At 47.4% G+C, this 21,459-nt stretch overlaps 1 protein-coding gene across 4 annotated transcripts in view; it reads right to left on the bottom strand.

The window, feature by feature from the left end:
* Ctif (cap binding complex dependent translation initiation factor) overlaps positions 1–21,459 on the bottom strand; it is a 243,610-nt gene that overhangs the window by 36,102 nt on the left and 186,049 nt on the right. For all 4 annotated transcript variants that reach the window (XM_013349619.2, XM_005356275.2, XM_005356274.2 and 1 more), the window contains one exon: positions 1,484–1,639. In XM_013349619.2, coding sequence (XP_013205073.1) covers positions 1,484–1,639 — 156 coding nt within the window. The remainder of the gene's footprint in view (positions 1–1,483; positions 1,640–21,459) is intronic.

A 21,459-nucleotide genomic window follows, 5' to 3' on the forward strand; every position in this document is an offset into this window, starting at 1 on the left:
CCACTTCTCTGCTCAGGCCCTCTGGTTCTCCAGACACTATCATTCCCTGTGTTAGCAGCAAAGGGCTGCTAAGGCAGGAGCGGACAGGGATGGGTGGAGCCAGGGCTGGTACCATCTCCTACAGAAAGATGCTGGGACCCTTTGTATTTACTCTTCTGGAACTTTCTGGAAACACCACCTCCCAACTTGCCTTCTCCCCCATACTCTTCTTCTACCTCCCATATGACCCCACCCCACTACCCCACTCCCATCTGCACCCTCTTCCTGGTGATACCACCCATTTCCAGCCCAACAGAAATAGTTTCTGTACTTTCCATGGGACCTCTTGTAGAGCTTCTGATCCTTCTGAGCACCGTCCTCAGGACAGCCTTTGAGGAGACTCAACAGTGACCCACATAGATGTTCTGAGACCTATTTTCCTGGCTCTCATTCCCATAAGGACTCTCTTTCTGAAATTCACACCCCAGTGAATGTGGCCATGACGGTTAACGGGAGTCTCACACACCCTCCCTCTCTCCCTCCCTCCCAGCTCACATCAGCCAACCTGATGGCTACCACTCTTAAGGCTTCTGGAGTCCCGTCCTCAGCTTGCTCCCTCCTAGTGAGAGGTGGGTTGTTTGCCCACCACCGAGCTTCCAGCTGGCCTCTCACTGTCCATTTTTGTCTTTTATTTTTACCCTCCCTCAACAGCCATGTGACCTTATAAAGTGAGCTTTTATATCTGGAAGAGCAAGCAACCCCAAACTTCCTTCTCCAAAATCTCTTGTCTTCTCTTATTATTTTACAAGTTTTATTTTTATATGCATGCATGAGTTTACGTGCACACATGTGGGCAACGCCCACAGAGGCCAGGAGAGGGCATTGAGTTCCTGGACTTGGAGTTACGGGTGGTTATAAACAGCCTCACACGGTGCTTGGACCTGAACCTGCATCTTCTAAATGAACAGTGAGTATGCTTAGCCTCTGATCCATCTTAAAAAGTACTTACTACCTCTTAAGAGCAACTTTAGAAGCAAAACATTAAAAAAAAAAATCAGTGATAACCAACTCAATCCAAAGATCCATTCATTGATAGGCCACCCTAAACCTCTTCTACTAAATGCTAGATTAGGAATTACTGAAGTCTGAGTTAAACTTATTTCTTTTTTCTTTCTTTTTTTTTTTTTTTTGGTTTTTCGAGACAGGGTTTCTCTGTAGCTTTGGAGCCTGTCCTGGAACGCCTCGAACTCACAGAGATCCTCCTGCCTCTGCCTCCCAAGTGCTGGGATTAAAGGCGTGCGCCACTACCGCCCGGTTTAAACTTATTTCTTTATGCATGAGGAGGAACCAAGGAGGAATCACTCTCTCCTTTTCAAGGGATTCATTCTTTTATATGTAATTCAACTTCAATGCTCTCTTGTGTTTTACTCAAGCATCTCTGGTCAGAGCCAGCAGTAGCAGCAGGTGGGCAGGGCAGTAGGGAGGCCAAGGCCTCTGCTCTTACCTCCCTGAGGCACGTGTAGATGGGGCACACCAACACTCGGAAGGGCTCCCCGGTGCTGCTCCGCATGGTGCCGAACACCTCACACAGGAAGGTGATGAAGCCCAGCCAGCGCTCCACATCCTGTTGCTGCAGCTCCTCACGCACAGTGAAGTCCTTCTGCAGAGGCACAAGAGACCACGTCAGCCTCAGCAGGGCTGGGAGGGGCCCACGCAACACCAGCTGTCCCCAGCACCTACAGTCTACAGGCTGATTCTGTGTTTCAATGAGGACAAAGCTCTACCTGGCCTTGTATCCACGACAGCACTTGCGGTTACCTGAATGGGGGGGGGGGGGCACAGTTTTTCTTCCTCTGAGTGTTGCTCAGTCTTGGTTACCTTCCTCCTTCACAGATATCCCTCAGCCTTGTCTGGAAGATCCCAAGACTACGGACTGGGAATGTGGTGGTGGTTGAAGTGTGTGTATGGTGGGAAGAGGTAGGGAATGACACCATTCTTGGATTCATTACCTCCCAGTTCAATCTGTTTTCATCTCCTCTGACTCTCCAATCATCCTAGGGAGTTATGGAGAACACTGTTTGTCTCACAGATAGATGAGCAGTCCACCGCTGAGGTCCATTTTAGGCCCTGTGCTAGACTCAAGTGGAAGAACAACCCTGTCCACTGGTAACTTAGCAGATAATAGGAAAATGTTATTTTATTATTATGTTATGTGTGTGCATGATGTGTATATGTGGGTGTGTGTGCCACAGGGGGGAGATCAGAGGGCAACTCTACAGAGTCAGTTCTCTTCTATCTTATGTGGTTTTAGGGGCCCCAGCCTTTCATGCAAATGTTGAGCCATCTTGCCCACCCAATAGGAAAATTGAAGGTCCTCATTTATTCATCCACCCGTCCACCCGTCCACCCACCCATCCATCCATTCGCCTGCCCATCCATCCATCCATCCATCCATCCATCCATCCATCCATCCATCCATCCATCCAGGCAATATACAAAGGGCTAGGGTAAAGCAAGTTCACCCTGAGTTATTGACATAAGATAGATAGGTTAATTGCCATCAGAAGATTCTAGAAAAGTGATTTTTAGGATCTCAGAAGTAGGAATATTCTCAACTGAAAATCAGAGCCTAGATGAAGGCTAGGATTCTGAGATGCAGACAGATGATGGAATGGAACCGGAAGGAGAGCAAACTGCCAAGAGCTGGGTAGCAAGACACAGGGAGTCGCTGGGGAGTTTCAGCTTTGTAAGGTGAACAAGTCCTATTAGAGATTTCTTGTACAACCGTGTGTACTTAACATTTTACATTGGCACGTGGTACACTTAAGATGGTTGAAAATTGTATCATTTTATTAAAAGTAAAAAAATCAAAACTTTCTTGAATGGATATTTCAGCCTATGAAATACACGCCTCAGTTCTGAGGGAATCGTGGTACAGAACAGGAAGGGGAAACTGAAATTGAAACCAGGCGGACTTTATGAAGAAGTTAAGTCAAAATAAGTCAGTAAAAGGTTGTTTTTTTAAGAGTGAATCAAAAGCCAGGAAGAATTTTTGGAAGAGAAGATGTTTAACTTTTATTTTTTTAAATTCATTTTGGCTCAATTTGAATTTTTAAATGCAACCTAAATGATACTTTTATAGTAGTAGTTAACTAGTAATGCAATGGGATTCCTAAAGGCTGGTTAAGACTGCGGGAGGAGGACAGAAGACTGGAAAGCAAGCAGTACTTCCTAATTTATACTGGGAGATTTTTATGTCATTGCTTTTTCCCTCAGCTTGAGTATCAGGGAAATATAAGGAAAAGTATGCCCTGAAGAATACTCAGATTGGGTACTCAACGGAGGCTCCTTCTTCTCTGATGACTCCAGCTTGTGGCACGCTGACACACAAAGCCAGCCAGGACAACAGACCTTTGTCAACTCGACACACAAACGCATCACGAATGCTAAGTCACACCCTTCCTTTCTCATTCATCCCTAAGATCTCACATTAAGAACATAAATAACTTTAAAAGTCCTACAGTCTTTACAAATTCAAACACATTAAAATTTTAGTAACTAATTTCTTTTAAAATCCTAAGTTTCTTCAACTGTGAGTCCCAGTGAAATATGTTCTTACTTCAAGAGGGGAAAATTGGCCCAGTCGCAACCAAGGTAGAACAATTCCAACTGTCCATATGGTTGGGATCCATTTATGATCTTCTAGACTCCTCCAAAGGGCTTGGGTCACTTCTCTGGCTCCACCCTCAGCAGCACACACAGCTTGTCTTCTAGGCTCCAGCTGGGTTCTCTCCATTGCTGTTGTTCTAGGTGGTCATCCCATGCTACTGACATTCCCAAAATACTGGGGTCCCTTGCTGCAACTGGGGGGCATTTTCACCAATAGCCTCTCATAGGCTCTTCTCATGGTGCTAAGCCTCAATCTCTTTGCATGACCCCTTCAGTCCTGGGCCTTCAACTTCCACTGAGGCTGCACCTTCACCAATGGCCTCTCCTGACCTCAGTTGAGCCTTCATGCCTTCGAAACCAGTACCACCTGGGTGATGCTTACACATTACCAGGTCTGACTGCCAGCACGAGGTAGAACCTTGGCTGCCTTTGGAACACAGCTCCCCTGGGCTCCCAGGAAACACTTCCCAGAAGATTTCACCCCACTGATGCTGGTCTCTTCTTAATCACTGCTAATTTCTTAGATCCAGCCGACTAGTATCAAGTATCCCAGCAAAGCAAGATTTGCTTTGGCAGTTCTGGCATCTTGTTAATCACTGCTGATTCTTCAGCCGCAGCTAATCAGAACCACAGAATCTTTTTTAAAAAAAAAATTTATTTATTTATTTATTTATTTATTTATTTATTTATTTATTATGCATACAATATTCTGTCAGTGTGTATGTCTGCAGGCCAGAAGAGGGCACCAGACCTCATTACAGATGGTTGTGAGCCACCATGTGGTTGCCGGGAATTGAACTCAGGACCTTTGGAAGATCAGACAATGCTCTTAACCACTGAACCATCTCTAAAATTCAAGATTACAAAATGGCCCTGACAGAGCCTTTAAACTTCCCTCTGAGACTTCACAAGCCATCCTCTGCACTGCTCTCAATGTTCTTATCTTCCAACCTCCACAAAACATCCCACAGAGCACTTAGCTCAAAGGCTCTTCTAGCCCAAAGTTTCAAAGTCCTTCCACAATCCTCCCCAAAACAAGGTCAGGTCTGTCACAGCAATGCCCACTACACAGGTACCAATTGTCTTAGTTAGGGTTGTATTGCTAAACACCATGAGCAAAAAGCAAGTTGGGAGGAAAGGATTTATTAGGTTTACACTTGCTGCTATTATCACTGAAGAAGTAAGGACTGGAACTCAAACAGGGCAGGATCCTGGAGGCAGGAGCTGATGCAGAGGCCATGGAGGGGAGCTGCTTACTGGCTTGTTCCCCCTGGCTTAGTCAGTTACCTTTCTCATAGAACCCAGCACCACCAACCCAGGGATGGCACCACTGACATGGGCTAGGTCTTCCCCCATTAAGCACTAAATAAGCAAATGTCTTACAGCTGGATCTCATGGAGGCCTTTCCTCAGCTAAGGCTCCTTCCTCTGATGACTCTACCTTGTGTCAAGTTGACACACAAAACCAGCATGTACATCTCTCACCTTCACGGGCAACTTCACCCACGTGTATATACCCACACTTATGCAAATGCACATAAAATTTAAGAAAAGGTTGAGTATATGCTGAAAATTTGAATATACTAGGTTAAGTAGAACATATAATTACATTTGAGATTATGTGAGTGGGTTGCATTGTATTTCTAGCAGACAGTGTTATCCAAAATCTCAACTGAAAAAAAAAATCAGAAAACCATCACCAGCTAAAAAAATACAGGAAAGAACACAATATAGATAAAACTGGAAATTAACTAGAAAATAAGAAAGGAAAGTGCATACAAAAGCAAGAAGGAAAAATTAGAAAAAATTTCAATATGAAAACAAATATGGAAGTGGTAAGGCGTAACAAAAATCATGACTACGTTAAGTTGACAAACACAGTGAAGAATGCTTCAAAAGTGCAGGGCAGTGGTGGCGCACGCCTTTAATCCCAGCACTCGGGAGGCAGAGGCAGGAGGATCTCTGTGAGTTCGAGGCCAGCCTGATCTACAAGAGCTAGTTCCAGGACAGGAACCAAAAGCTACGGAGAAACCCTGTCTCGAAAATTAAAAAAAAAAAAAAAAAAAAAGGATGCTTCAGAAAAACAAATATCAGTGAAACTTACTGAAAAGGAAAGAGATCAAAACCAGAAGAGATTAAAAGACACGAGCTAAAATGAAGTTATGAAAGAATTACCTTTACAGAGAGGTCTCTAAAGTCACGGCTCTCTAATAGGTAAATTCTTCCATTGAGAGATAACTGTTGTCTGGAAATGGACCCAAAACACAGGAGAAAATGAGCTTGCCAGCCAATCAGCAACAACAAAATCTCCCAGTAAGTTAAAAAGAAAGAAGCGCGTCTGCTGACCTCTCTAATGTGAATGGATGGGGAAGTCCTAAATGAAATGCCAGCAAATAGATCCATTATAACCACGTAGACGTTCGTCCCAGGAAGGCTGTAATGATTTAGCATCAGGAAATAATCTATAAACGCAATCTATTACATCAAGGGCTCCGACTGAAAAAGAGCAGCAATGCCCATGGGTAGAAGGGAGAGAGAAAATTATTAGATTATATGTATGAAAAACCCATGAGAACCCTCTAATAAAGATTAATCAGAGTTTAGTAACTAATTAATGAGTATTTAGATATTAAATTAATATATAAAAGTCAACAGCTTGCTTTCACGACACAATTTACCAGTGAGATGTTTTAGTGATCAGAAGCTAATTTATTAAATCCTAACACAAACTTTTGTGTGTGTGGCAAGGGTACTGGATGTAGCGACTTGGGAAAAAAAAATGACCCGAAAAGTAATTTGAAGGAATCATAGGGAAAAGTCACTAGCCAGGACACAACAAAATTGGAAAGGGTTGTATTACTTTTAATTTATTCCAAAGCTTTAATAATTAAAAGGCCATGGGATTGGCGGAGCATGGACAGCTAGATCAGATAACACAGAAACAAATTTGGCATCCACAAGGGTTTATCGTATGATCCCCTGGGGGCCACGAATCAGAGGCGGACGATACAGCGTTCACTTGAGCAACACTGCAGCCACAGGGCTTAAAATCAGGGAGGAAGGGATCTATACTCTCAGCTCGTCCAGACCCTAAGAATAAAGAGGTGTGATAAAGAGGCAATTAAGAAGAATAAAAACCCGAAGGTGCAATGGAATGAAATCACACTTTTGGGTGGAGAAAGGTGTATTTAGAGCGAGGTAGCAGAGTTTGCTCCAGAACTCTTAGGAGGCTCCGGGGCTGGGGCTGGGGCCCAATAGACCTTTGGGAAATAGGATAGAGGGTAACTGCTTTAATATACAACAGCGGTTATATTTACATCACAATAGCAAATTACAGTTATGAAGCAGCCACAAAAACTATTTCATGGTTGGGGTAACTACAACATAAGGAACCGTATTAAAGGGTCACGGCATTAGGACGGCTGAAAATCACTGAGATAGGTATAGATGCACACAAACACACACACACATACGCGCGCGCGCACACACACACACACACACACACACACACACACACACACACGAGAGCTTCAAGCTTGTAATGGCTCTGAGCCCATCATAGACAAATACAGAGGACATTAAAGGGGTGAATTACTGGTCAAAACAAAAATTGCCATCAAACACGTGGAAATGGCTGTGCATAGTGGCTCATGCCGACATGCCTATAATTCCAGCAATTCTGAGGCAGAGGCAGAGGATTCACAGAAAGTTTTGGATCAGCCTGGGGTACAGTGAGATCCTGCCTCAAGAAAACCCCCCAAAGTGCACACACTTAATTCCAGTTGCAGATAAAGGAACGAAAATACATGCTTACCCATCTGCTATATAGCAAAAATTTAAAGATGGCAACCATCAATGCTCGTAAGGACTCGAGCGATAGGCATTCTTTTTGTTTTACTTCATTTTATTTATTTATCTTTTTTTGAGGCAGGGTTTCTCTGTGTAACCCTGGTTTGTCTGTGTAACTCTGTAGACCAGGCTGACCTTGAACTCACGCAATTGCCTGCCTCTGCCTCCCGGGTGCTGGGGTTAAAGGAGCTCAGCCGGAGACAAGCATTCTTATATATGGGCACTATACATTTTTCCTAAGAAGCCTTAATCAAGCCTTCAGAGTCATCTGGCAATTGCACCTCTGGGTTACTATGATAAAAAAAAATGAGAACAGGAAAGATCCTTTTAATGGGCCAGCAAGGAAAGTAAAGGAGCTTTCCTACAAGTCTGACTGTCTGCATTCAATCCCTGGGGTCCACATGGTAGGAGAGCACTGCTTCCTACACGCTGACCTCTGACCTTCTCATACAAGCTAGGACATGCACATGCGCGCATAAACACACACAAATACAACAAATGTAAGTGCTATCTTGAAGCAAGTTTAATATACATAAAAATCCAAGAGTCTAACCATCCAACAAGACAATGGTTAAGTCAGAGATGACCCATGCACTCACTGACACTTGCTTATTGGCCAGATGAGGTGACACACGCCTTTGATCCCAGCACTTAGGATCAGAGGCAGGTTGATCTCTGTGAGTTTGAGGCCAAAATAGTCTACACAGTGAGTGAGCTCCAGGACAGCCATGTTTACAGAGACCCTGTCTCAAAACAAACAAAAAACAAATTAAAAAAAAAAAACTTGCTTGTGAAAAATTTACAAAAGCATGGAAAAAAATGTTTATCTAATGCTAAATGAAAGCAGCGAATCTCAACTGTGTGTGCGACATAATTTCCTCCACGGATACCGTTTTTTAAAAGAACGGTCCAGAATGTTTAATATGGGTGCTTCCAGATGAGAATGTGGATGGCTTTTATTCTTTCTTTTATTTTACATTTTTTTCCTAAAATTCTCTCCACAACCAGGAAAACGGGTACTGACAGTAACAGTGCCTTTCCTTGCTCCCTCCCACCCCCACCCCCTTTCTCTTCTTAAAGTAGGACAGTGGAAGTCTTGGGGTGACTGGCAGCTGGCGCTGACTTCCACCAGGCGGGGTGTGAATAAGCCTCACCTAGAGGCCGGAGCCTAGCCTGTGTCTCCTCCTGACGCGTGTTAGAGGTTGCCAGCTTCCCTCCACACAAAGAGCCCCTTTCTGCCAGCTGAAACTGGCCTGTCCTTGCTTCTTGACTCTGCCCCCAACCTCAGCCTCTTGCCTCCAAGAGCAGCAAGGGGCCTCAGTTCAGGGGCAGTCATTTCAAAGTCTGCTATTTGGCTCTAGGTTCTCATCTGACGGGCAGGCTCCCTCCCAGTAACCCCTGGTGTCTTTCCCCAAACTTTAAGGCTACCATTTAAGCCCGGTTTCCTGCCTAAAACTATTTATTGACGTACTGCTATTTCCTGCACCAGCCACATCAATAGGCCCTGAAAGCCATTCAGTGTCTCAGGTTTCTCAAGGCATTCTGGGAAATTCTTCCCACTCTGGATAACCACACGAACTCTGGTGTGGTAGAATTCTGTGGCCAAGCCAAAAACAGCTGTGTACAGGCAGAAGGGGAAAAACACAGCTCCCCTACCCCCTCGACCCCTGTGGGCAGGCCAGCCGCAGCGCGGAGATGCTGCCGGGAGAGGCCTGGCACAAGGACCACGGTGTATTTTTGCACTTCCTGGGATTGACTGGCAGTCCTGCACCCTGCACACTCACCACCATCCTGGTCTCGCTTTGCTTTTTTTTTTTTTTTTTTAAACAAGTGACCAAGGGAGATCTGCCCATCCAAACTGGACTTCCCCAGTGGCTGCCATGTTTCTGTTCACAGAGGTACTGCAACATCATCCCCACACCCCCACTTCAGGGAGGGTGGGTGGGGAGGAAGAACGTGGTCTTTTAGTAACTGTTGGGAGGAAGTTTTTGGGTTTTTTTTTCCCCTTGTGAGGTTGGGATGGACGTGGGAGAGGTAGGCAATGGGAGTTGTGTGTGATGGGGTGAGGTAGGGGCACCTAGAGGCTGCCAGCATCAATAGCTCTGCCTTTCTCCCGCATAACTGGTGGAGGCTAAAATGAATTATTTGATAGTTTTTTTTCTATTGGAAAGAATAAAGACAAATTCACTTTTTTTTTTTAAATCTGGCTCCAACTTTCTCTTCCTCCAGAATTCTGCTCCAAAGTCTCCTCCTCAGAGAGGCTCCCTCTGACTACCGGCCTATAGGAGCAGCTGCCCTGCTTCTCCCTAGCTCCCCCTGGCTGTTGTCGTCGGACACGGGGCCTGAACATGTGGCTGACCTGATGATTCTTAGTAGTCAGTTATTTTCCCACTCTGGAGAGTGTGATAGCTAACTTAGTCAGATAGCTCATGGGGAGGGACCCATGCCTCTAGGATGGTGCCTGGCTTGTGGGAGGTGTTCAGTCATTGGGAACCCGACAGATCACTGCTCTGTGATAGGTGACCAGATGCCTCTTCTGTGAGACCCCCAGGCTGCTTCTTCTCCTCCTCCTCCTTCTCTTTTTCTTTCTTCTTTTTTGTTTTTTTGAGGCAGGGTTTCTCTGTGTAGCTCTGTGTAGTCCTGGAACTCGCTCTGTAGACCAGGCTGGCTTTGAACTCACAGAAATCCACCTGCCTCGCATCCAAAGTTCTGGGATTAAAGATGTGTGCCACTATGGCCCGGCTGTTTTTTTTTTCATGATGCTCTTCTTTCTCACCCAAGATTCGAGAGTAGAAAGGCAGGGCGTTTGCCTGGCTCACCTTTCCTTCTCTTTGTGGCTGTTATTATCCTTCTTTAATTTCTTGTCACCATCTCTATGCCAGCTTGCCAGGCCGACTCACAGTATATTTCACTATTGTGGGTCTTTTACAATGATGTGGGCCCAAAGGAAGACAGAGCCCCTCTCTCCTAACAGCCAATTCCTAAACCCTGGAGTGGGGTTGCAAATGGCCTTGCTTGTCACATGGCCCTCCTTCAGACCAATCACTGCTGTGCATATGGAGCCACTGATTGGTTAGTCCTAGGTCATACAGCCTTTTAGGGCAGGGGACAAAAGTGTCCTATCACCTAAGTCATATAGCCTTTTTATGTAGGTCTACAGGGTGCCTGTAGACCCCTGGACAAAAGACAGACAATAATGCCACTGCATACACAGACATCCATCAGGTAGCTGTCGCGTATGCCTCAAACTCTACTGAACATCATCTCGAAACCTTCATGTATGGTGTATTTGTGCCAAAGAGAATGACATTAAGGATGATCTTGAATCTGTTCTAATCAACAGACACAAAAACCACGGCCCAGACGCTCCTTTAACGACTGGAAACATTCTCTGTAATTGATGGCTCCTGGTTCTAGGATTGTTTGTGACTACTTTCTCCCCAGTACTTGCCTCCAGGGCAAGGGCATAATACATTGGGGCTGGGAACTGCCACCAGCCACTTCCAGATGAATCTAGATCATTCTAGAGACATTTCCAACTGTCCTGGGCTGTGAGGACCTGGACTATTTCAGTTGGTGAAATCAGGTCAGGTAGGCTGGGCTCGGCTGATGGCAGCAGGGCGGGGGAGTGGTGCTGGGGTGCAGGAGCGGAGAAGCCGAGAAGCGAGAAGCGAGAAGCGGGGCTGATTCAGTGGGAATTCTGTCTCACACTTACACAGGCGTGAAACCTCACTCTCAGGCAAGGGGAGCCAGCACCTGCTGCGGTTGTGGCCTTGAGAAGCCCTCAGCAGGGCTGGAAGCTCAACAGGAAGAGGGGTGCGCTGTTTGAATACCACGGTATATGCTCAGCTAAGGTGACACCTGCCTTGGCTCCAGGGAAGAAAGACATAGGGGCAGGCTGCCAACCCAGGGCATAGAGGGCTGAAGTCCACAGACCAGGGGGCTCCTGTCTCCCTGCCAGTCCAATGTGGATGTGACTGTCCTACTGTGTGCACTTTTTTGTTTTCGAGACAGGGTTTCTCTGTGTAGCCCTGACTGTCCTAGAACTCACTCTGCAGACCTGGCTGGCCTCAGACTCAGAGGTTTGCCTGCCTCTGCCTCCTGAATGCTGGGATTAAAGGTGTGCACCATCACTGCCTGGCTCTGTGGTCATTCTTATGGTACCCTTTCCCATGCTTAGCTGGCTCTACTGCTTGGCATCTCCTGGGGCTGGGATGCAGATACCTGGGTCTGGCCACTTTCTGAGGTTGGCAGGATAGAAGTCTGGATCTGCTTTCTAAGCCTCGCTCTTTCTAGTCCTAGAGGATGACTTTGAAACAGGCCTTCGCATCAACATGGTGGCAGTCTACCCCCATCCTGCTCTGCCTTCCAGGTTCTCGTGAAGGAAAGGCTGAGTTGCTGTCTCTGGAATCGGGATTTCCTCCCTCTTGGGCTCTCATCTTGCTAGGAGAGTAGCCAACAGCACAGGGACAGGTGTTTATTGGGGCCTAGGCTAAATAGGTGAGAGTTAGCCTTCCTGCCAAATTCTCTGCGGGGAAATGAGGTATGTGCGTGTGTGCGTGCGTGCGTGTGCATGCATGTGTGTGTGTGTGTTTGTGTGGTCAGTCTGAGGAACAAGCCAATCGCAAAATAAAGACAAAGCTAGCCGACTGCTATCTGTATTTCTGCATTTTCATCTATATGATAGGAAGCTTGTATCCAAAGACAGAGAGGCACTGGACTGATGGGACAGCCTCTCTGAAAACAAAATTGTGACAATATCCGTATTTTATAACATGAGAAACTGACTCAGGCAGCAACCAAGTGTGGACAGAATTTTCTGTATGAGACATTTCGAGTCGGGTAGGAATTCAGCTTCTCTGACTCCCTGAGACCTTCCTAGAGTTTTCTCTCAGAGTTCAACCTGCACTAGGCTTTACTCAAAGGCTGGATCTCCAACCCCAGGTAGAGATGTGGCCTGGGGATCTGCTGCTATCCTAGGCCTCAGGCCATGCCCTGGAAGCCACTGGCAACTGAAGGACTTCAGAAATCCTTTCAGTGCAGCCCAATTACTGCTGAAATTGTCCAGAAGGCTACGGGTAAAAATAGATGATTATACAGGCGTTATTAAACTATTTATAGAATTTGAGAAAACCCCTTGTAATGCTCGTGAAAAGATTTGGCGTATACTGGGGATTCCAGAATGACTCAGTCTGTAGTCCAAATCCACCCGTGACATTAAACTCTACCGCAAATGAAGTCTTCAAAAGTCAAGCTCACAGTTACAGGGCATGATCCCTTGATGAAGATCCAAAGGAAGTGTACACATCTTTGTACCAAGCCGTATCCCAGAGCGTTTCCCGGGCAACGGTTAAGCAACAGGCATGGGTGAGGCGCACAGAGGAACAGCTGGGGGAGGAAAAAGAGGGATACAAAGTCTAGCAGGCCTGGGGAGGGCCGACATTTGCATCTGTGATGTTGCTTTACGCCTGTGGATGTTGGTCGTGTCTCTGGAGGCTAGGGACATGGAAACCATTGGTGTGTGGGTACACGCCTTGAAGACACACGTGACCACGCTTGTGCTGGTTCCGCCTGAGCGGTCTTCTACTGCTACAGGCAATGTGCTCGTGTGCTCCTACTCAACTGAACTTGGTAATGTTTTGCCCTGTGTTGTCTGGCAGGGTTGGAGTAGACATAAGGGAGTGTTCAGGCCAGCTTGATGAGGTATGTGTTCTAGCCTGAAAACCAGACAGACTTTCACGTGATTCCTAAGGAATCACATGATATGTAAGGGCAGTTGGTGGGTAGAATCATAATTCCCAGTTTCCAGACTCCCAGATCCCAGAGACTGGAGGATCTGTTTCATAGGGCTGAGCATACACCCTATACGGAGTTTGGAAAATAAATACTACTGGTGAAAAAAAAAAAAAGAAGAAGCATGCAAACCACTGGTGTGTCAAAATACATACTAGAGCTTGAAAGCCGAGAGGGGCTGGAAGAGACTCCTCCCTGTCTCCAAGAGTCTTTGAACAGAGTCTCCCAGGCCTTGTGTGAAAAAACAGGATGTTGTGTAACAGTGTCCCCAGCTATGGAAACATTCCATCCTTCAGGGAAGCTCCTTAAGCAGGGAGGTTAACAACTCAGAGGGGCTTCAGGAAGTCCCTGAATCTGACCAGATTAGATCCAGTAGGTGCTTCCCTGCCACTGTAAGCACTCAAAGCCAAGAGTCCCTCTGAGACTCGGAACAGAGCCGCAAAAGACTCAGACCAGAACAGCTGCCCTGAAGGAGCAGAAAGCAGCTGAGCCACCTGGACAGGACACTCCCCAACCTGTGGAGCTGCCTGTGGGCTGTGCAGTGTGCTCCAGGTTCCCAGCTTCGTGAGCTGTCACCCATGCTGGGGTGGGCTACAGCGATACCGCTGTCTTTGTTATTTCTGCTCCTGTAAGTCACCCCAATAAACTGATTCACCACTGATTTACCAAGTTGGACTTTGGTGGTATCAATACTTCAGTCTGTCATGCACTTCCCATCTAGGGTGAGTAGACATGGGTGTTGTGTCTCCTCAGGAAAATTCTGTCACACGACAGAGCAACAGAGGCAGGCAGAGGGGATGCCACTAGGCCAGGCATCATAGGAACTGTTGTTAGGTCTGCAAAGAGTCGGACTAGCACATGGTTGTTGGTACTGGGGACTTAGGGTACAAAGTCAGCTAGAAAGAGGGATGAGGTTAGCGTTAGTTTTCGTGTGCATCCTCTATCTCCTTGGCCAACCTTGAAGCCTTCTGGGTGTCTTATTCCTCCTTGCCCCTCTCACGTATCTAGCAGAGCAGAGCCAGGATGGTGGAGACCTTTGGGAAAGTGGGCCTGCTGTTGTGCACTCTGGGTGCTGGGGACTTTCTCCTTTAGCCCGCGAGAAACTGACTCCATGTTGTCTTTGGCCACTGTCTTTTCCTTTCACAGCCGCCATCTTCTCTAAGCAGGGTCTTTACTCTTGTTACTGCCTATTCTTCTGCACTGCTCAGGGCCCAGTATGAAGCTACATATGTGCTTTTTTATAGGCTCAGTGCCTGCCTCCTTCATGGGACCTGCAGACTCCAGGGAACCCGATCACCGTGTTATGCGCTAAACACCCATCTAATGTGTAGAACACAGGCCCTCAGCAAGCATTGCTGCATTAACTAGAGAGTGAATGTATGGTGCTGTGGCGATGGCAGTCCCAAGGAGGGGATATTTCTGGACAAGAGGGAGGTAGTTTTCTAGTCCCTGTACTGTTGTTCCTTTGCGGAACTACAGTTCCCAGCATTCTCCTGGACACGGACATATTCCCAGAAGCCTTTGTATTCCCCGTTAAAAAGTGAGAGTCGCCAAGCGCTCTCCCCTTCCCCTTCTTTCCCCACCTCTCCTGTTGTCTCTGCACACCTTTTCCTGTTTGTTGTTACCCCTCCCCCATTAAAAGTGCACCCACGTGGGATCACCGCGTGTCTGTGTCTTCTTCCTCGCGTAACATCTTTACCCTCTAACCCGCAGACAAGAAAGTCAGGACAGGAATTAAGAACAAGATGTACTATAGGATAGTTTTCTTGCTTAGCTTTGGTAAAACATCAGAGAAGGCAGGAAAAAAACTAGCTGATTTTGGCTTTGAGCCATTAAAGATTTGGTTGTGTGTGTATGTGTGCGCGCACACACACCTTGGTGTTTTACCTTCATATTTGTCTGTGTGAGGGTGACAGAACCCCTGGAACTGGAGTTACAGACAGTTGTGAGCTGCCATGTAGGTTTTGGGAATTGAACCCAGGTCCTCTGGAAGAGCAGCCAGTGCTCTTAACTGCTGAGCCATCTCTCTAGCCCAAGAAAAACTTCTTAAGGAAAAGGTGGCTGCTGGAGTAGGAAATTTGCTCCAGGCTTCTTCAGGCTTCTACTCAGAGTAGCGAATATGGAAGAGAGGCCCCATTGAGTACCTGTATGGAGACCTAAGCAAGATGAAGGAGGCTCAAAGATCAGAAAGGGGGTGTTGTCCTCACTAAAAGATGTTTCGGTGACAGGATCAACAAACAATTGGGGTATTACGATCTTTGAGCAAATAATTCCCCTCGCTGGTCCTCAGTTGAGTTATCCACAAGATGGAGCTGATGGTGTGCATCCCATCGGACCCATAATTGGTTGTGAAGACTGAATGAGTCAGCAGATATCAAATCATACTGGGAGAAGAAAAATGCTCAGCAAAGCTGGGTGTTCATCATTATGGCCAGAGATCACACCTCGCTCACCAGATTCTCAAATCCCAGCTTGGCTTGGCTTTTCATGAGGTCCATAGCTTAGCAGACACAGTGAAACAGACACGGGACTCAGTGCTGCACGCTGGCACCATCTCTCTCTGCCTGCCCAACCAGGGTGCCTGCTGTCAGGACACACGCTGAGGGGTGGGAGGCTCCATCTGCCTCCTTCCCGGCAGCATCACTGACACTGAAGGCCAGGTTCACAGTTTTCTGTGGGGAGCTACCCAGGACCATGGAGGCCGCTACCAATCTGATGCCAGTCAGAGCTCTGTTCTCATCCCCTCTAGCACGGTATCTGCTGGGGACACAAGGACACCAGATAAAAACCACTGCTCCGCACCACACTGTGACCTGGTCCTCCACGACTCTTGATGGCAGATCAGATGCTATGTTGGGAGTGGGACCTCTGCGCGCTGGTTATCATGGGACTGAAGCCCTCCTCACATGGGGCAGTTAGGCTTCTGAGAGCTGCCTGTCAAAGGGGGCCCACCCCATACCTTCTTTGTGCATGAGCTCACTTGTCCTTCAGTCTTCCCACCATCTGATGAGGTAGCGTGAAGCCCACAGTAGATGCTACTGCCTCCTCTTGGACTGCCAGCTCCAGAACCACAGACTAAATAAATTTAGTAGTCTGTTTCATTTTGTTACACCAACAGAAGGCAGTCAGACACACTCCCATCCCATGTTTTGGAATGCGGTAAGCCTTAGAAGTGCTTGGTAGGTAATGTTGAACATCACATCCAAGGAGGGAACTTTAATCAGTATAAGTTCATCCACAGGGACACCGGGAAATTGTCCCTAGAAACATGAGGGCCGCATGGACCATCTCCTGGCATGTCTAGTCAACAGCAGTGTTAGAGTCAGCCCTCTGGGATTAGTGGAGATGACCTGCCCTGCAATCATCCTAGAGACTGTGACCATTTTCCCTTCTGCATAGGTGGCTGCTACTGAATCATGACTTTTTGAAAGACAGAAGCTCTTATGGGTGATAAACCCAAAACCAAGAGAGTAAAACACAAGCCTAGGTTCCGGAACCAACAGTCTGGGTTTAGGTTGTGATGTCAGCATTGTGAACGCATCAGCTGTCATGGCTCCAACTGTATTTTTAAATGCGAACAGCCTAGCATGCTTAGCACTACCCATTTGGGGGTGCTTTGGACAACAGACAATTCAGTTGCCTTTACCAGACGATGCTGACAAATGCCTCCCACACCAGTGTCCTCAGATAAAAATAACCGCAACTCCCTCAGAGAGCTGCGGAAGAAAGGGGCAGGAAGCTGGAGGGATGGGTAGTGTCTGGCACCTTCTGGCCCTGCCTGCCCCTGGTGATGCTGGCTCTGCCGCAGGCAGAGGAAGTGCTGGTCCCCATGGCACACTGTGATCGTGGGCAGAGGTCTGGTGACTCCTTCCGTGTGCCATCAGCTCTGCCTAGCACAGAGGGCTAGCTTCCTCAGTAATCATCCATGGACTGGCCACAGAGCACTAGGTGAGCTTGGTTGGACCAGTTGCCTGGCCTTGCAGAGTCCACTCTGCTCAGTTGTTTATAAAATATCCCCTGCCATCTCTCATGGGAACTCCAAAAGTTCAGCTCCCATCTTTGAGGGAGACAGGACATCTTCAGTTAAACAAGAACAGGCCTCACTGGGGTGACACATCAATGGGACCCCTCTGGGGGGTATCTCTCACCTGGGAATGCCGCACCTGAGCGCATCCTGTCAGCTGTACCATTAGAAGCAGGAATGCTTCTCCACGAAGTTACCACACTACAGAATACACATCCATGACAAGTCATAAAGGTTCCACTTGGTGGAACAGAAACCTGCCCTTCTGTGAGAGAAGACTTTGAAGGGAAGAATCCAGAAGCTTTTGTCTCCCCGTGGGGAAATGATGACAGAAAGTCTTAGTGTCTCTGGAGGCACTTTGATAAGGATACAATCATTTTCCTCAGGCTGAGCCCATCTGATGCCAGGTGTTATGCAGGACCCCATGCCACACTTCTTAGTAAGATTAAGATGCTAATTCCCAAGTCCCCTCGTTCCAGCAACCTCCGGGGTTTCAGGAGGGACTAACGCATACTCCACACACATGTAAACAGGCAACATGCTCTGAGTTCTTCCTGGCACGGCCCGGGTAGCTGTGAGACACACATGTTGGAGTGTATGAGGCCATCAGATGATCAGGTGGCCTCTGCCTTACATTCATTCAGATTAACGTCCCGCTAGAATGGCTCCAGGCCAGCCTCCGCCTCCATAGACTCTCGCTGATCTGAAATCGTACAGCACGGTGAAATGTTTGGCATTTTGGACACTAGGCTGTCATGGGTTGTTTCTCTGCCAATCCACAGTTCGGCTTAATTACAGCATGGGAGCCATGGTACACGGCTGAGGGCTATGGACACCAGATGGCTTGGCCTTTCCCAGACTGAGATAGTCTACAGCTCATGTTTGGGGGCAGAGTCCCATCTCCCACCAACATTCAACTCTTACACAAAGAGATGGGGTTTATCTTAATAGTCTGAAGTACTCCTCACATGGAATTCCTCACCATCACAAGGGAAGGGACCTGTACTCGGTGGAGAACCTGATTCTGGGGATCCAGAAGACAGCAGTCTGTTACTCTAGATTAGTTTGTAGGGATGGAGCCTGGGGAGTATAGGCACATCTTTACGAGCCATCTGAAGAAACCAACACCAATTAAGATATAATGGAGGGGGACTTCCTCCCCATCAGGCACTCTCACACAGGATTCCTTGAACACAGTCCTGGCTAGAATTACAGGCTCCCCACCTGTACTAGCTCATGAGCTCATCAGCACACGTCTCAAAAACCACAAGTTATCATGACCCCAGGAAACTGTGCCCTTGGAGAAATCAGGTTGGGTCGAAGCTAAGACATACAGCAACGTATAGGGGAATGCACACGGGGGCCTCAGCACCCGAGGAGAATGTCAGTCACGTTCACCCCTGGGAAAGCATCTGTGCTCCAGTGAGCTATCCACCGAGAAACCATGTTTCACAATCTGGAAAAACCAACTTTGCACTGAGGACCAAAACAGTGAGCCAGTACCTGCTTCCAGTCCACGGCTCACTCTTACAATGACAATAACAATCTATTTACACAGGAAGTGAAGGCAAGACTACCCACTTAGGATTCCCATGCTGCTAGGGATTCCCATCCAGGACTGAAGCCAGCTGATGTGGGGTGTACAAGCATCCTCTGCCCACCCATCCACATACCTACCTACCATCCACCCCCCCACCAGTCTCTCCTTCTGTGGATGCTGGTGAATCAGTCCGGTGCTTCTCTCTGTCAGGTGACAACTCTAATGCAATGTATACAAGGGGCCCAGGGGGAAGGAACGTCCTAGGCTGTGTCCTGAGGTCTGCTGAACAATCAGGAAAGCCTACAGAGTTTTGACATACTTGGGTCTGACAGGCATCTCCAGAAGGCATCTGCTTCAATCCTACCTGCTTTCAATCATTTTAGGTGCTTTGTAAGGCTGGCCTAGTTTTAAAGCTATTCTGGGATGAGCATCCCCAAATTTCCCTCTGCATTCCTACTGTCCCTGCATGCACATGTCAAGAGGTTGACTACAGAAAGGCCCATCACCATGCTTACCCAGAGTCACCTCCTGGCCCCACAAGCCTTTACCCTGGGGAGGCCATTGGAACCCTGGTTTGTCAGATGGAGGCTTTGCAGTCGTGAGTCCCTTAGCTCTGGTATGGAAACCCTTGTCCTTCCACCCTGACTGTGTTGGATGCATGTCCCTTGTCCAGTGTGACTCAACATTGTTCAGAGTTCACCTCTGCCTCAACTTTGTACCTGGCTGGGAGGGACAAACCAGCAGACAAAAGGAGCAGCTGGGAGTGGGGACGGGATAATTGAGGTAGGACAGCTGTGGCGTTCCTTTGGGGCCCGGAAGACATTCTTTGGGCCATTCATCAGCAGGACTAAGGATTCTGAGGTAGTCTAGATTTCTGCTCTCTTCCAGAGGGACAGTGACGTGTGAGAAAATCTGTGTAGAGCAGGAAAGAAGGTAACAGGTGCAGAAGGGACCCCCCAACTCAATTTTGCTAAAGTTTTCTTTTTTCTTTTCAGAAGGAGTTTCTCTGTAGTTTTGGAGCCTATCCTGGAACTAGCTCTTGAATACTAGGCTGGCCTCGAACTCAAAGAGATCCGCCTGCTTCTGCCTCCTGTGTGCTGGGATTAAAGGCGTGAGCCACCACCGCATGGCTTTGCTTAAGTTTTGATCTCTCTCTGCCAGGACTATGTGTGCTTATGTGGCTGGAGAACCTTCCAGAACCCACCTGGAAGCCGAGCTGAGCAATGTGGTACTGCAGACATTTTCCACACACTTAACCATCTCTACAGTGTTTTGAGTCCCCAACACGTGGAATGGGGGGGGGTAGATGTAATTAAACTAGAAATTTTGGCCATTTTGAATAACTTCATTTTTTTCTGAACTTTGGTATTTGTGTAGTGACATCAAAGAAGTATTTGGAAGCCAGTTTCAGGAGAAAGTAAATGAAGGTGAACTTCAACTGGGTTAAAAAAAATTCACTGGAGCCTATGGCTACCCAGCATGCTATCCCCTACCCAGGCACACTCATTGGTCAGTATTCTTGTAGATGCCCAAACCTTCAAACACTCATATCCTTTATATAAAATGACATCATATTCATGACTAGCCCATGGCATCCTCCTATATACATCTTAAATCATTTCTACATAACATACAATGTCAAATCTAATGCCTACACATCATGTTGTTACAGTATGGTACATGGAAAATTTAACTTTTGTGTTTTGGAACATTCTGGAATCTTGATTTTTTTTTTCCTTCCTTCTTGCAGTTGGTTGAACTGTGGAGGTAGACTCAAGGATGTGGAAGGGCTAACTGCATTCTGTTTACTGAGATAGTGTCATGGAGGCAGGAAACATTCTGTCAGAAATACAGAGGGGAAAATATAGTGGGAGCTAAATACTTAATCTTATTGGCACCAGAGGACAGAAGCCAGGGTTGTAAATGGCTGTGGGGACAGGCTTGAGTTATTTAAAGCCACGGGGGCAAAGATAGCCCTAGGCGCCTATCCTGTGCTCTAGGTCACTTTTCTGGAAGCTGAAATCTAAGCCTCACCAAGGAATGGAATGATAAAATGACACTATTTTCCTGTGAAATGCCAAGAGGTTTGGGGTGACAGGGACTAGAACCTGCCCCTACTTGTCCCTCTGTTGGAGAAGCCTCCGTTTGGAAGGGCCGTGAACTGGCCCCCATGTGCCCTCTGCTGGGCCAGCGGGGAAGAGGGTTGGAGGGGGAGCTAGCTGCAGCCCCTTGCCTCTCATTTCTGCTATGCAGGGTGCAAACAGCATGGCTGGTCGCCGCCCACTCATTGCTAACCCTAGGCTACAGAAACACAGCTCCGGTGTCTAATCGAGTGGTCCTCTTACTAGCCCTTGTCCTGGGGGGGGGGGCATATCGAGACTTTTGACTTTCATTGCTGCCTGATGGTTTCTGGGGTTTGTTCCTACCAGACCTCGCCTCTCAACACCAGGCCCCTGACCCTTCCACTCTCCTACCATCCTTTCCTTGGGACTTCTCAAAAGCCTGCAAGCCAGCCCTCCCCCCCCCCACACCCACAGCGATGTACCCCAAGCTTCCAGACCACTTCAACCCAGCAGCCCGAGCGAACCTGTCAATCCTGAGCCAGA

This window comes from Microtus ochrogaster, chromosome 18, assembly GCF_000317375.1.
Source record: "Microtus ochrogaster isolate Prairie Vole_2 chromosome 18, MicOch1.0, whole genome shotgun sequence".
Lineage (NCBI taxonomy): Eukaryota > Metazoa > Chordata > Mammalia > Rodentia > Cricetidae > Microtus > Microtus ochrogaster.